The sequence below is a fragment of the Pestalotiopsis fici genome (genome assembly GCF_000516985.1).
Source record: "Pestalotiopsis fici W106-1 unplaced genomic scaffold PFICI_Scf_11, whole genome shotgun sequence".
NCBI lineage: Eukaryota > Fungi > Ascomycota > Sordariomycetes > Amphisphaeriales > Sporocadaceae > Pestalotiopsis > Pestalotiopsis fici.
Window position 1 is genome coordinate 44,210 of NW_006917101.1, and position 15,177 is coordinate 59,386.

At 51.4% G+C, this 15,177-nt stretch overlaps 5 protein-coding genes across 5 annotated transcripts; 3 read left to right on the plus strand and 2 right to left on the minus strand.

The window, feature by feature from the left end:
* Positions 1-468: 468 nt before the first annotated feature.
* PFICI_13028 (uncharacterized protein) lies at positions 469-2,583 on the plus strand (the record flags this gene model as incomplete). The annotated part of the gene is made up of 4 exons (XM_007841609.1): positions 469-1,254; positions 1,360-1,401; positions 1,631-2,336; positions 2,411-2,583. 4 exons carry the CDS (start codon positions 469-471, stop codon positions 2,581-2,583), a joined length of 1,707 nt encoding a protein of 568 aa, XP_007839800.1.
* Positions 2,584-4,452: 1,869 nt separating this feature from the next.
* PFICI_13029 (uncharacterized protein) lies at positions 4,453-6,482 on the minus strand (the record flags this gene model as incomplete). The annotated part of the gene is made up of 2 exons (XM_007841610.1): positions 4,453-5,786; positions 5,846-6,482. The coding sequence occupies 2 exons, from the start codon at positions 6,480-6,482 to the stop codon at positions 4,453-4,455; spliced, it is 1,971 nt and encodes a 656-aa protein (XP_007839801.1).
* Positions 6,483-9,376: 2,894 nt separating this feature from the next.
* Positions 9,377-9,950, minus strand: PFICI_13030 (60S ribosomal protein L30; the record flags this gene model as incomplete). The annotated part of the gene is made up of 3 exons (XM_007841611.1): positions 9,377-9,475; positions 9,660-9,832; positions 9,893-9,950. The coding sequence occupies 3 exons, from the start codon at positions 9,948-9,950 to the stop codon at positions 9,377-9,379; spliced, it is 330 nt and encodes a 109-aa protein (XP_007839802.1).
* A 387-nt stretch (positions 9,951-10,337) lies between these two features.
* PFICI_13031 (60S ribosomal protein L10-A) lies at positions 10,338-11,340 on the plus strand (the record flags this gene model as incomplete). The annotated part of the gene is made up of 3 exons (XM_007841612.1): positions 10,338-10,382; positions 10,652-11,036; positions 11,111-11,340. 3 exons carry the CDS (start codon positions 10,338-10,340, stop codon positions 11,338-11,340), a joined length of 660 nt encoding a protein of 219 aa, XP_007839803.1.
* Positions 11,341-13,376: 2,036 nt separating this feature from the next.
* PFICI_13032 (uncharacterized protein) lies at positions 13,377-15,110 on the plus strand (the record flags this gene model as incomplete). The annotated part of the gene is made up of 1 exon (XM_007841613.1): positions 13,377-15,110. One exon carries the CDS (start codon positions 13,377-13,379, stop codon positions 15,108-15,110), a length of 1,734 nt encoding a protein of 577 aa, XP_007839804.1.
* Positions 15,111-15,177: the final 67 nt, after the last annotated feature.

Below are 15,177 nucleotides of genomic sequence, written 5' to 3' on the forward strand. Positions count from 1 at the left end.
GTGACCGAGACGTGGGCAATCTTGTTACCAGTGTTTGGATTGTGAATTGCGTACAGGGATCATCACGTGGGATTCACAACGCTTACTGCAGGTAACCGTCCAGGTGCATCTAACCTTATTTGACATTGCAAACGGTGGTGATGGCAACCATGGATGAGGAAGCAACTGAGTTGCCCATCTCAAGGGTCTCAAGGCCCTCTATAAGGGCTGCCTTTGGTTCCTGCTGTCTTGAACTTGCTATCGTCTCATCTTGGAGCGTTCGTCTAGCATTTCATTCACGTTCTAGGTGATCTTCTCCGTTCTAAACTAGGTGCCGGATACGTTCTCTTGCTCGAACTGAGTTTTGCGGTGTACGTAGCGTGAGTCCAGGCCCGTTTGCTCTTCCTTTATTCCTTTGGCTAGAAGTAGCCCTCTGTTCTGGCCCCGTGTCTCGAAGACCCCAGTCCAGAGTCTGCCTCTCTCTTCATCATGGACTCCTCATCTTTACCCACTACCAACAGTCCTGCCATTAAAGCACCCTCCGACGTGTCCTTCTGCTCCTCCGGGGTCTCTCCTGCCTCAACACGAATCGGCTCTCCAGCTAGCTCGCACTCGTCTTCCGCTCTTCTCGATCTCGCACAGTTCACGAACTCGGATATAGAGCCCACCAGCAACACCTTACTAGAATCTCAGCCGACGATGGAACGAAACGCTTTCCAGTCGGTCAATTTGCGCCGGGACAAGTTGATTGCAGAGCGTAGCAACGAGAACAATGTTATGAGCAACGGTCCCCAGGCCCAGCGACCATTTCCACTTCAGCAGCCTCAGACTCTGCGCCCGAGTACAAGCACTTCCATCAGTGCCCAGGCTCTGCGTAGCCTCACTTCAAACAATTGGCGAACACAGCCTCTTGGCGAGATCATGTACAATTCTTTTGACCCTGTTGTTGGCAATGTTCCTACTCCAAGTCAGGCCAGCCGTGGTCCTCCTTCTTCCTTTCCTGCCCACAGTCTGCCCAGACTGGAGCAACATGCTGCTCTAATGTCATACCCCAACATGGCCGCCTTCTCCGACCTACAGCTCGATTCTTGCTACGCATATTGCTTTGATCGTGGCAATGGCCAATACACTCAGCTCATCCCAGCCGACATGCTGCCTACTTTGCAGAATGTTCCCGCACTTCAGCAAGGCTGCCAGGGAATGATTGTACTTCCGACGCCCCGTGCATTTCTATCGAACAGTCGATCCAGCAACTCCGACCCGATTCTTCTTAGAGTAAGTAAAATACCCTTGCCTCTTCTTGCGAAGATGCTAGGCCTTGGCTGAATGGAATATACCCGACATGTGCTTCGGAGAATTACTGACTAATATGATACACAGACTCCTCCCGCCACCCCCGGAATCCCTGCTGATAATATTCAGGTGAGTTTGCCTCCTGCTACTGAGGGTTCAAATTGCTGTGGATGCTGCGCCTGTAGATTCGGCAGCCTGTCGGATTGTTCTTGCTACCTCCATTACTGCCTCGCTGTACTCATCGATCATTGTCGATGCTGCCCTTTCTACTTCCTGCCCATCAATATTTTGCAGAGAGACATCTTCATCTTGTCCCGCTGTCCCTGCGGCTAACGTGATCACCTACTCATCGGGACAGTCGCGGATCGATAACATTGTTGCAACGACCCCTTCAACCCCCACGCACCATAGCTCGAGCGCATCATTTTCGATCAGTCACATTAATAACAGTCACCAGCAGCAGCACCAAGGTCATCAGAACACGCCTAGCTTTCTTTCGAGCAACTCGGCCCCTCACCATCACCATCAACAACAACAACAACAGCAGCAACAGCCCCAACGACGACCCAAGGTCTACTGCGACAAATGGGTTCACGAGGGCGTCTGTGCATTTACCCAGCAAGGCTGCAAATACAAACACGAGATGCCATTTGACAAGGTTACGCAGCACCAGCTCGGCTTGTTTCATGGCCTCCCAGCGTGGTGGAAGAAGCACCAAGCCGAGCTCGCCAGGCAGAGGGATGTGTCCCAGACCCTGGGCTCTGAGGCGCTTTCCGAGGGCGATAACCCTGGGACCAACACCAATCTAGGCATGAACGAAGTGACACCTACGCACGAACTAAACGAATTAAGCAACCGTACCGGCGCCAGATATGGCACCGAGATCCGTGGCAACTTTGATGATTCAGTCAACAACTCCACGTCGGCCATGGCTTGGCGACAGCAGAATAGCCACGTCTTTGGCAAGAATGGTGGAATCGAGCAATCTCAGCACAATAGAGGAGGCTTCACCTCGAGAAATGGCGTTGGTAGTCAGGATTTGGGATCTCGTGCCAACAATTTTGGTAGGTCTCCCTTGACTTGAACCCTCTATGTCTAGAGAGAGACAAGCATGTGGCTAATATTGGAGTATTTCAAGCTTGGCACCCTTCACCCTTTGGCCCGATAGCTCCTCCGCCGCCGCGCACTTCTGCACAAATGAGTCGCAGCATCGCCAGTCCCATAGACGGCAGCTTGACTACTCAGGGAAATTTGCCTACAAACAACCCCTACGCCTCCCTTGAGGCACTGGACGATGGAAAGACGGACTGATCGGCCTGCGTATATTTTTTGCTCTGCAGCATGCTGGACATTCAGTGATTGAGCTCTCCAACCCGATGGGACCAATTTCTTTATTCTCTCACTCAAGGACGGTTATCAGAAGGTTCCTCGCCTCCGATCATACCTCATGACGCAATGATTAGACGACACGAACATGACGGGGATAGATTCCTTTCACCATTGCTTCCATATTTTCTATTCTTGCTTTTTTCGAAAAATGCTCACCACAACCGCTTAACTCACTTCTACTACAATATCATATTGCGCTCGTCTTTTATCAGGCAAATACCAAGAAACAAAACCAGTGGCGTATCGACCGTTGGGATTCCTGCTCTATCTATTATCTGGCAACGCACAAACATCACTCTTTTTCGTCTCTCTTTCTCTACTTGGTGCATTTAACTCGGCGTCAATGCGACTCTTGGTCGAGAATCTTTCTCAGATTCTTCAGAGTTTAAGGAAAGGGGGAAAAAGAAAAAGAAAAAGAAAAAAAAGGGTTGGAAAATAAAAAAGGAAAGAAGAATTTAACGACGCTCACGACTTTGATGGATGGTTTGGCACACATTTTCCTCGGTATGTGGGAATCACGCGAAGAAAATTAGAGAGACTTTATCATACACCTGTGAAAGATCAGAAACAAGGAATTAGGGGGGGTTATTTGGTGACAAGGACATGAAAAGGAAGCAAGCAAAAAAGGACTCCTAACCCACCCAGCACATCTTTTGTATAATAGAGAGCCAGGCCCTGGTTGATATTAGTTAAGAAAATAAAACATAGGAGCCAGCTTCATGGGTGATTGAAAACTAATAGAGTATTCCACTCGGGATCCTGTTTTCTTTCCTTGCCATGTCTCACTTCTTTCCCTTTCTCTCCTGTCTGTACTTGTCTACTGGAGCGATGTCCTTGTTTTCCATCTCCTATGTGGCGGATCTCCAGAGGAGTTGCTCAACCGTGAAGCCGAGGTCAAACTACCTAACCTAGAATTCTAGTGCAAGAGGGGTCAAAAGGGCCATGATCCTTTTGCCCCTTTTTCGTTCAAACTCGTACAATCCCCGTAGAGAAATGGTGGTTGTATTCCAGGTTTTCTGCCTTTCCATGCTCCGTCCATGGAGCGGAGGGCTAAGGGCATGAAATGGTCATTGGGCTGATGAGCACACATCACATCGTGGCCAGGGGCTGTGGGCCCAAGGAAACGTCATTTCTTGCACCTGGTAAGTTGGTTCACCCTTGGAAAACCCAGAGCGTAATTGCTAGGACGCAGGTCTCCATCGGTGGCATGGAGGATTATTATGATAACTACACACTGTAGCTCAACCCAGTACTGCGGATATATGCGTTACAACACAAAGGTGTTTGGTTCAGGGTGCTTCATTATTGAATTAGGGCAAACTATCTATTGACAAATGAAAAGATGAAAATGAAATTGAATACATCACAATTTTGAGGAAGTACATTGGTATCTACTACATCCCGACCTGTCCTATCCAAGGAAGGCGTTTGATATCTATATAATGATAAACAATGCCATGTAACATGAGGCTGTCTTTGCTCGCGTACAGTACTAATCTGTCCCACCATCCCATTATCATTCCAATCGTCTTTTCTTTGGGGGGCCATGTCAGATTCCCAGGTAAGTGGGCCGTAAGCACCATGAAATTGTCTTTCGATGATCGTGAAAAAACACAGAATGTTGCGCCGTTGATGCAGAAATTCCTGTCTGATGCATGAAGTCGAGACCGCAGCCAGGAGCAACAAGCCCTCTGCAGCCATTCCGGTTCGTAGAGTTCGTTCGTTCGTTCGTTCTTGACTTTAAGTTGTGGCTCCTGTGAGTGCTCAGCACTCACAATATGCAGGAGCCCTTTATTCCCTGATGGCGTCAACCTCCTCGGGCTTCTTGCCAGCTCCGGACCAGTTCTGCCAGCCACCAAACCAGCTGGCGCGCTTGTTCTCGGCCGCCTTTCTATCCGACTCTTCCTGTACCAGCCTCAACGGTCTCGGCTTGTTACCGGCGAACGTAGCGCCTTGCTTCTCACCGGTGTGGCTGTAGCCTCCTGCTGAGCTGATGGTCCTAGGCGGGCTCTGGCTCACGCTGGTACCTTCAGTGACAGAGTCACCACTCACGCTGCTCGTCTCGCTGCGCATTCCGGGGAAGTTACCCGCCGTTGGTGCACCGCTGCTGGAAGAAACTACGCGAGGCGAGCCCGTGCCGTTAAAGAACTGGGCGCTGTTGCGAGGGTTGGACAGCGTGGGCGAAATGGGGCCCATTGGGCCGTCGGGTCCCTTGTACATGGCGTTCACTATGCCCGCTGCACTGGGGTACTGCTCGCTCATGGGACGTCCAGCACGCCTTGTCGAAGCAGCTCTGGACATACCTATCGGAATGCTAGGGGCCGTTTCGGGGTTGTTGTGCAGAGTATTGTTCGAAGATGGCATGAAGGTCATGGGTCGGGGCTTGCGAACTGGTGGCGCCGTGGTGGAACCTGTGGCCATGGACTTTGCACGCTGGATGAACGATGCGTTAGCATCGGACTTGTCGGACGGTGCGGGCGGGAGCTCCTTGTTTACATTTGCGCCTCCAGCCTTGGCATCGGTAGATTGGTCAAGAATGTGCTCAAACTCTTGGTGCTGAAGCAGACGCTCGATAATCTTGTTAATGTAGAGAGTCAGAGCCTTATTCTGGTCCTTTAGCACGCGCAGCTCGCCCTCGAGGCGACGCTGATGGTCGCCATCGTCGGCATGCGACATGGCTGAGTCGTCGGCAACATCACCAAGCTCGTCAGCAAGAGTGCCGCCAGCGGTGGTATCCTTGTCTCCGCCAGAGCTAGGGCGGCCCTCAAGTGCATCGAGAGCATCCTGGTGGGCACTGACGCCCATATAGCTGAAGTCACCCTTGCCAAAGTCGCCAGTCAGAGTCTTTTCTTGCAGTAGCAGCTGGTACGACTCATTGTCCTCCATCAGTCGTGCATTCGCCATGCGAGCCTCCATAAGGAGTCGCTCAACTTCGTGCAAGCGACCACCGCCCTGGTTCTCCGACTCAACCAGCTTAATCTGTGCCTCGGCAAGCTCAAGGCGGAGAGACTCGATGAGCTTGTCCTTCTGGAGGAGGAACTTGGAGTTGTTCCTGGAGTCGCTGCGAGTGATTGACGAAGGGGGTGCGAAGCTGCCATTGTCCACACTTGGCGAGGCATTGTTGGCTTTGGGGCTATATTAGTATACAGTGAAACAGTAGAGAGTAGAGGTCCAAGAAGCTTACAGTGTCTCGATGACCGTCCGTCGTCCTCGACATTTCTCTGGTTAATAGTATCCTTCAGCCTGTTGATAACGGTCTGCATCTCTTCCTCCTTGTTGGCCATGTCCTCCTTCTCCTTGAGGATCTTGCTCTTCTCGGCCTCGTAGATGGTCTCCATCTCCCGCATTTGCCTGGCGGATTCCCGCTTCTCGTTGCGCAGTGCCTCGATCTGCTCCTCGCTCTCGTGGCAGCGCTCCTCAAGCTTGGCCTGCTCCTTCAGGGCCTCGTCGAGTCTAGACTGCAGGACATCGGTCTGCTTTCTGTACTGTTCTGCGGCAGCGTCTGCCTTTTCCAGTCTAGCCTTGAGGTCCTCGACGATGGCAGCAGCCTCTGCGCGTGCGAGTTCTTCAGCTTCGCTTGTGGGGATGCTCAGGGAGGACGAGCCGCGGTGCATGGCAGAGCGCGCAGAGACAGGAGTGCCTGTCCTGATGGAACCTCTCCTTGCGGGCGTACCAGCGCCGGCAGCAGCATTTTGAGCAGCCGATGAAGCACCAGAAATAGAGCCACGTGCCTGGCGTGCGGCAGAGGGCGAGGGCGACGACGAGGTGGCAGCGGCGGTGTTGGGTCCCGCGGTGGGCGGCTTCCTAGTCGCGGTGGACATGGCAGCAAATCGATACGGTGAACCTTAAAAGCGCGGTGAGCGGTGGGTTGCTTTTTGTCTTTTCCTTTTGGGTTGCCCGCGCGCTGTGTGGTGCAGATAGCATATATCTAAAGATATGCTGTCTGTCTGTGTCCGTCTCAAACAAACAGACGATACTTTGGGGGGTTGCTTTTTTGGGGGTGTGGTTGAGTAGGAAGGGGAAAAAAAAAAGATAGCTGTTAGGTTGGCATAAAGAAGGAATGGATTTCCCAGGATTTTGACCGATTCCAGTCGGGGTGTTGATGGATGATTTGATTCGATGTTGACTGGCGGTGGTTTCCCTCGTGCTCAGCCGTTGCCGCAGTCTCCCCCCCTTTGGAAAGTGGACTAGTACGGAACAGCACTGGCCTAGTCTGGGCTGCGTCGGCCTAGTAATCCAGGGTTGGGTGTCGGTAGCGCCGGTTTGGGCCTCTCTGTTGACAGGGCAGAACAGAACAGAGCAGCCAGCAGCGTAGAGCAGAGTGGGCAGGGCTCAGCACGCAAGCAAAGCACTGAAAAAGTCAAAGCCAAGGAAAAAGCCAAAGAGAAGCTTGAACTTTGGCGGATAATACTAGGTACAATGAAAAGCTGAAGTACAAACGAAGAGGATGGTGTGTAAGCCCGAAAGCCCCAAAAGTAGCTCGCTCGCTCCTGTTTTTAACGCAGATAGCGTAAAATATATCTAAATATGTAACTTCACTTTTTAGATCAATCTGTCATGAGCTGTGGTCGGCAGCTGTGTGAAATGTTGGTAACCTCGACGTAGGTAAAGTACCACCACTGTTTCGCACAGCTTGTCTCTTGTCAGAAGAATGCGGTAAGTCGTCCGGTCCCAGGAGGAGTCGCCCAGGAGCCAACGTAAACTTGTTTGCTAATCTGACCCATGGGAAAAGAAACAGACCACAAGAAGCAAAAACCCGTACAGCGCAGTCCGCCATATGATCCGAGAGATCCTCAGTGCATCTTGCAGGTCCCTCGGGCCAGGATTTGTGCAGTGCCAGTTTGATGGATGCGTTGGCGATCCCGACCTTTGTTAGGCGGTGGCCAGTCCCGCACCATCCAACTCGATAGTGTGAGACAGCCGTTGCAATCTACACGCCTGCAATCGCTAGTTGTCTGTATACTTTGCACATGGAATAGAATTATGAATGAATGGGCTTGGAGCACTGCGCATTTTCGATAAACTATCACGGTCAAAGATTTTTGAGAAAAACCTTACAGTGGTTACCTTGGATACCTTGTCTGTGTAAGTAGTACTTCTGAAGACTCGTTTCCATGCGTCTGGTGCTCACTTTGGCTCGGATGTCCCCCCAGGGCTTGCAAGTACATAACAATTCATTCATCCATCATCCATGGTAACTGGGGGGGGGCATTGTCCGCTAGACGCTACATCCTGGGAGACGCACCTGGGGTGTCCTCACTCGCTGCCAGGCACCCGATACATGCATTACATGTTCAAGCTTCCGTCTGCATCAACAACGAGTAATTTAGTGCATCATTTCGGGTCACTCGCTGAAACACGACACTCGACTTCAAATTTGGCAAATGCATCATGAAGATGATGATTCTCAAGAGACCCCCCAGAGAATACGTGTACAAAGTATTGCTTGGATTTCTGTGGCGCTGAGCGTGTCTCTTGACTCCATGGCCTTTTCCAGTGATAGGTTAGTAGTAGCCTCGACCGTCTGGTTGGCGTTGGGGGAACCCTTTGTCCTAACGTAGCCTCCAAGCACAGTACACCTAGAGACTCCACCCCACACAATGCCATTCATTGATCAGTGTTGTCTCGCCCGGCACTCAACTCTGTTCGTAAGCAGTAATTTCAGAGTTTATGCACATGGATTGCAGCCTCCCTTGACGCCCATGTGATAATGCCAGCCAGTCGTACAGTCTGTCTCTTCGCCTGTCCTCACTTCTCAAGTCATCTCGTAGTGATTGATACTTTTGCCTGTACTCTTTTCCTTCCCTACCAAACCTCTTCCATCATTGCCTATTCCACCCGTGGTCGGGGGAACATTTTCGACCACGTTGCATTGTCTCCATTGAGCGAATTTGCCCACTATTGGTCTCCATACATACACACTCACCGACTGCGTTGCTGGGTACGTTGAGGCATCTACCGTACCACGTGATAAGCTATCCCTTTTACCTGCTGCTGGTTGTGGATTCGGGAGGATGCCGGACAAGAGACCACTCAAGAAACATGGGAATAGAAACAATTGCTACGGTCATTGCGGAACTTTAAATCAAAAGAAATGATAGGTTTGTTTCAGCCGAAATCTACACATTACCATCGAACTCTACATGTTATTCGGGACGTCATGCATTGTAGATTACCAAACGTTGAATGCCACTGTGTAGAGTACTTTATGTTCCGAGGCGGGACAATTATCCGCTGTCAAAGTCAGACACGAAAAAAAGGAAAAGAAAAAGAAAAAAAAAACCATCGGGTCCAATTATTACCCGGAGTCTAACGCGGAACATCGTTGACCCTGTACAAAATATCTTGTCCAACTCTGGCTTGGGCGGTACCGTTCGACCATGCGTATGCAACCATAGAATTCAATTGTAATCACAACACAATAGCAGGACGACATTTGTAAATCGAAGAAACAAATAAATTGGGTATCACTTGTGCTGCCTCGTCCAAAGCGAGGTGCCTTTACTGTTCATGTCGCAAGTTGACATTCGGCATCAGATTTCGTTCATCTACTCGACTATATCTCTGGACGCCGGGTGATCGTGAAGCCTCGAATGCCGGATGAGTGCAGATACGCACTACATGAGCCGACCGAGATGGACAAACATCATTCCCATTTTTTACCCCAGACCAGTATCCCTAACGCCTTCCGAAATTCGAAGATTGCATGTCAAATTTACGACTGCTGGTCGGCAAGGATGTCGGAGTCACCAGCGTCAAGGACGGCCATGGTGCTGCAGCGGAAGAGCTTACCGCAGGCGGTACCGAGCTCAATCTGTAGGAGAGGTTCAGGTTAGCTACTGATTTTGCCCTCCAAAGTCTACATGAGACTTTTTCGCTGGGTAGACACGACGCAGACGAGTAAGTCTGCATCGGCCGAATGCAAGCGGACATGGTCGACTACAGTTGCCCGTGGTTCGACCAATTCACCGTCCTGCAAAGAATTGTAATGTACTTACGTTGTTGCCGCTGAAGTGGTGGACGGGAGCCTTGGACAGCATAGAGTAGTACTCAAGCTCAGACTTGCGCAGCGGGGGGGTGTTGCCGGCAATGATGACGAGCTTGGCCTTGCCAGCACGGAGGGACTTGAGGGTCGACTTGTAGCCCAGGGTGACCTTTCCAGACTTCATCACTGTGGAAGCAGTTAGCATCAAAATACAAACGATCCTTGCGCAGCGGCGGGGTCTCTTACCAAGCGCCAGGCGCGAGGAGAGGGAGTTGGCATCCTTCTTGTTCTTCTTGGGGGCCATTGTGACTGGTGGTGCTGGTCGACTTGACGGTTGGTTCTGGTGTTTGTCGTTGGGCGTGAGGAAAAAAAAGATCCGAACTTTCAAGTCGGAGTATTTGTGAATTTTTGATTTCAGTCTGCTCTGGGTCCCCACTAGCTCGACTGGTCTGCACGTGCCCCAGAATTTGCGGTTGCAAAGGGCAGGCACCCTAAGGCTCCACTTTTGAGGCAAAGTGCTGATTGGTCAGCTTACTGAGCCTACCACATTCTGTGACTCCCGCAAAAGTTGCCTCTGGTTGATTTCTAAGCCAGGTAAGGAATTCCTTCAAAAGTGGGCAGCCTCTCACCACTTGACGACATCAACCACCCCAACCCACACCCAGCAACACCATCGTGAAATACCGTCAAGATGGCTCGTCGTCCGGCTCGTTGCTACCGATACTGCAAGAACAAGGTGAGTTTGAGCTGAAGACCGGACTCCTCGATTTTTTCTCCTATCCGACGACCTACCCGATCCGAACGACCCGATATTTGCGCGCCTACGAGACAAAAATTTGGTTATCTTGGAACGAATCATCATCATCACTGCGACGGCAGAGCATCAAACTTGTATTTCTGGTCGGCAACCAAGGCAAATATCGGGTCGTTTGATCGCGAGGACGTAGTCATTTGGGGAGGATTCGTGCGAATGGAATCTTGCAGAGGCTGACCTGACAAATGTAGCCGTATCCCAAGTCCCGGTTCAACCGTGGTGTCCCTGACCCCAAGATCCGAATCTTCGATCTGGGCCGCAAGCGCGCCAAGGTTGACGACTTCCCGCTATGCATCCACATGGTCTCCAACGAGTACGAGCAGCTCTCCTCTGAGGCTCTCGAGGCTGCCCGTATCTGCGCCAACAAGTACCTTGTCAAGTACGCCGGAAAGGAGGGTTTCCACCTGCGCGTCCGCGCTCACCCTTACCACGTCGTCCGTATCAACAAGATGTTGTCTTGCGCTGGTGCCGATAGACTGCAGACCGGTATGCGTGGTGCCTGGGGTAAGCCCAACGGCACTGTCGCCCGTGTCAACATTGGTCAGATCATCATGAGCGTCCGTACTCGTGACTCTAGTAAGTTATCCCGGGTTGCGGCACACCAGCCGCCATGACTGGATATGTCCGTCGAAATCTAACCATGCTTCTAGACCGTGCTATCGCTCTTGAGGCTCTCCGCCGCTCGCAGTACAAGTTCCCCGGTCGCCAAAAGATCATCATCTCCAAGAACTGGGGTTTCACTCCCCTCCGCCGCGAGGAGTACCTGGAGAAGGTCGCCGCTGGCCGCGTCAAGGTCGACGGTGCCTACGTTCAGTTCCTTACCAACCACGGCAACCTGGAGAACAACATGAAGCGTTTCCCCGACGCTTTCCAGGCTTAGAGGATGTTCTGTCGTGTGTCATGAGAAGCAACGGGAAATGGACTGGCGTTTGATTCGGCTACCAACATAGCACTGTACTGTGAAATGGGCAGTCAATTGAGGATCTTTGCATTTGCACCACAATCACTATACTTTCCGATATCCACAATGCTTGCAAATTTGTGCATGTGTTTTCCGCGTTGTGAATGTAAATTCTCGAAAACCTAGAGTCACTTACGATGTATTGTATGTACATCTCGTTCATGGTGGCATATTTTGACCAAGAGATCATCTCGAACCAGCGTCCTGGGCTCCGTCACCAAACATGGAAAGATGCCTGAGGATATATCGGGATGGCCGTTAACTCTGCGACCTCGGCGACAGTATCGTCTGCGGGAGAGTTGTGTTTAGAACAATCGAGCGATACAAGCCCGAATCGCAGTCCAGTCTGGAGCGTTTGTCCCGAATGAGATCATCAGAAAGTCCGCAAAAGGACCGTCGTGTTAATCATAGCGCAAAGTCCGAGTCATTGTCAACGTGCAGACCCTGTTTCTATCATTTGGACATTGACTGGATACTTTGCAAGTGCTTTGACAGCTCGGCTCCAACAGCCAGGTAGAGTAGGTCCAAGGCCTAGTGTTTGAGCATGGTGAGCAATCCATTCCTTCTCGAGCTGTCATCTCTTGCTATTTAGTTTCGTTGGGGCTGCATACCCGCCAGACTAGAAGATAGTAGTAGTTATGCTGTTTGTATGCCTACACGGATGTAGGAACGTGCCAAACGTTATCAAGAGTTGTGCATTAGTTGAACCGTTTTCTCTTGATAGAAGAAATCCTAAAAACCGTTACGACAAGCGCCCGTTCTGTTTGATTACTATGCAGTATTCCGGTTCCGTACGATGAATAGATCCTCCTGTCGCAGCATTGTAGTGTACGGGTACGCAGGCGCAGATGCGCGTCAGTTTGCGATTATCTGATGCAAGAGAGTGGACTTTTGGCCCTGGGGGTGGTCGGGGGAGCGATTCCGGCCTGTTTTCTTGCACCTAATCGGAAACCGGGCGTCGAGGGTTGATAAGCTCTTTTGGCGCGGCGAGCGCTGATAAGCTGCCCAAGCTGCTTTAACCTGATCCACCCCCCGCCCAGCTCATCACCAGACTGGATGACAACATAGAACGACCATCCCAGCGCAAGCAGAGCGGCAGCCCGACAACAAAAATGCTCATGTCCCCCATCGTTTTCTTCTTGATCTGATCTCATGTGACTACAAGAATAAATATTCCACGTTCATTCCGTGTCGTTTGCTGACCGCTTCTCGTTGCCCCTGAGCCGAAAGTCTGACAGCCTACTGTCAATAGTGGTTGCATTCTTCAACTCCCGTCCGTCCTCACCCGCTAAAGTCGAAGTGGGGGGCAAGAGCCGTTCCCAAGACAATCAACGACATCAAGACGAACCAACGACCACGCGATCATCAACAGGTCCCCCAATCGGACACCTGACTAGAGTTCCGTCATTGGATCGCCATTTCATGAAAATATTCAGCATTTCAGAGAGTCCTTACTGCTCCTCGTCACTTTGCTACCTATCCTCGCTAAACTAAAACCCCCCAACAACAACGCCCAGACGCCTTTCCCTGTGCCGCATACGTTTGCCTCGTTGGCCCACTATCCCATATACTTACACGCCTCAGCTAGCGTCTTGACGCCATCCAGTATAGTTGATTCAACGCCCTCTCACGGTAGCACAACGTATTCTGTTCGGCCCCAAAGATAGGGGCGCAGTTTCAAATATTGTCAACTTTACATTCTCATCAGCGAGGGGGGCTGTCACGTCTTACTTGCATCAAAGAAGATTTTCCTGCCATCTTACCCACCCGTCTGCAACACCCCAGGCTCTGTCGATCCCAAGACTCAGCAGCAATACAGACGTGCTATTAATTACCCCCGCAGCCTGGGTGACCACCGACCATCATAAGTTGGCCGTCCCGCCCGGGTCCCAACGTGGTCGCGCACCCCTTCTCAACATCGAGAGCTTGCAATCTAGACGTATTCATCGCCCATCATGGCTTTCCATCAACCTACCCGCCAAGCCACACAACGTGTGTATCACCCGGCAGTGGAGGAAGATGTGCGACAGGTACCTCGTCCAGCCGCGTCGGCTGTCGATGAATCACAAACTTGGGTGCTGTTTTCTCCTATCAACGACGCCGCAACTACAACGTCGTATCTTACAGAAACACACCGCAGTGAGTCCACGCCTGGCCGTTCGCGACTAAGTGACCTTGGCAGCGTCCATACCATTGCCCGTTCAGACAGTCATGGCCGACGACGATCGCTTAGTACACATGAGGAAGACGAAGAAGATGACGACGATGAAGAGGACGATGCAGAATTGGACAGCTTGGACAGCCATCTCCCCGAATTTCGATCAACGCCACACTTTTCCCATTCGGCCCCTGGATTGGCTCCCATTGTACCAGCACACGATGGTCTTGGTTCATTCCGCCTTGACCATGATGGCATGGGCCCCGATATACAAGACAGGCTGTATGCTTTTGAGAGATACAACCCGCGTCGGGTCAAGAGGCGACGCGAAAGTCTAGAGCTGGCTCAGGTTGAGTTGGATATTGAACAGGAACAAGAGATTGATAAGATGGGACGAATCGAGGCCTGGAGATTGGAGCAGAGCCGTTGCCTTCTGGAAGAGATTCAAAAGGAAACCAGGAGGAGGAGACGATCAGCCGCCAGCGCTCGCTCGACCATTGAACGGGTGGAGAATGTTGTTCCCGACAACACCCATTCGAATGTTCAAGAGACATTAGACGAGGATGATGCTTGGCATGAGCAGCAAGCAAGCGACCTAGACGAGAGCGAAACATTCCTGGGTCGCATCACCCGAAAGGTTATCCGGGACATTATGGGCATTGATGACAAACTGTTATCCATACTCTTTGGCGAGTCGTTGCCGGACGAGGACGATCTATCTTCTACACCAAAGGCATCAACACTAATACGCGAGTCGCAAAAGGACACCAACATGACTGATTCGGAACATGCATCATGGCAACTGCAAATGCTCGAAAGAATCGCAAAGGAGTTGGGCTCGTTTGTTTATCAGTTGTCAGAGCATCCTGGTGCATTTTCGACATATACGCGGATGCAGCAGATGCCAATACCATATGCGGGTCTCCCGCCCATTGCGGAAACAACAAATGACATGACTAAAGCGCCATTGCAGGAAGCGGATCCGAGGACATCAATACCTGAATTTAAACCAACCATTCCGACTCATTCGAGCCCGATAGATGTGCCTCAGACGAAAGCAGCTCCAGCGCACTCTCATACTGCATCGCATATCACTGGTGACCAACAAGCGGTTACTGCTACTGCCTTCACGCAGGATGAGTGGGAGCAAGACTTGGACGTAAGGCTTATCTTTCGCTACCTCCGATCGCGATTCTTGTCCCGATCAAACAGCACGGGCAACATGTCAACAGGATCCCATCCAGCCACCTCGAGTAATCAGGACGCTGCTGCAAAAGCTGCCCGTGTGCGGCAGCATCATCCCCTTGTGTCGAAGATCCGTCCCCCAGAGAGGCGTTCATTCAGGGGAGCAACGCCCACAAGTCCTGTGATTTTTAGGCGTGCTTCTAGCTGTGCTAGTCAAAGTACACGAAAGTCCGTTCGAAGAAGCAGCTGCTCCTCTAGGCACTATTGGGATATCGGCGCTGGCTCGGTGGGGACGGGCTCACTGATTGCTGCGGCAGGGCCAATGGGAAGCTGGGGTGAGATTTGAGTCGAGCTGGCCATTGCATCTGATTGATGATGCCTCTGGAAGCGAAAATCAAATATTGTACAATATC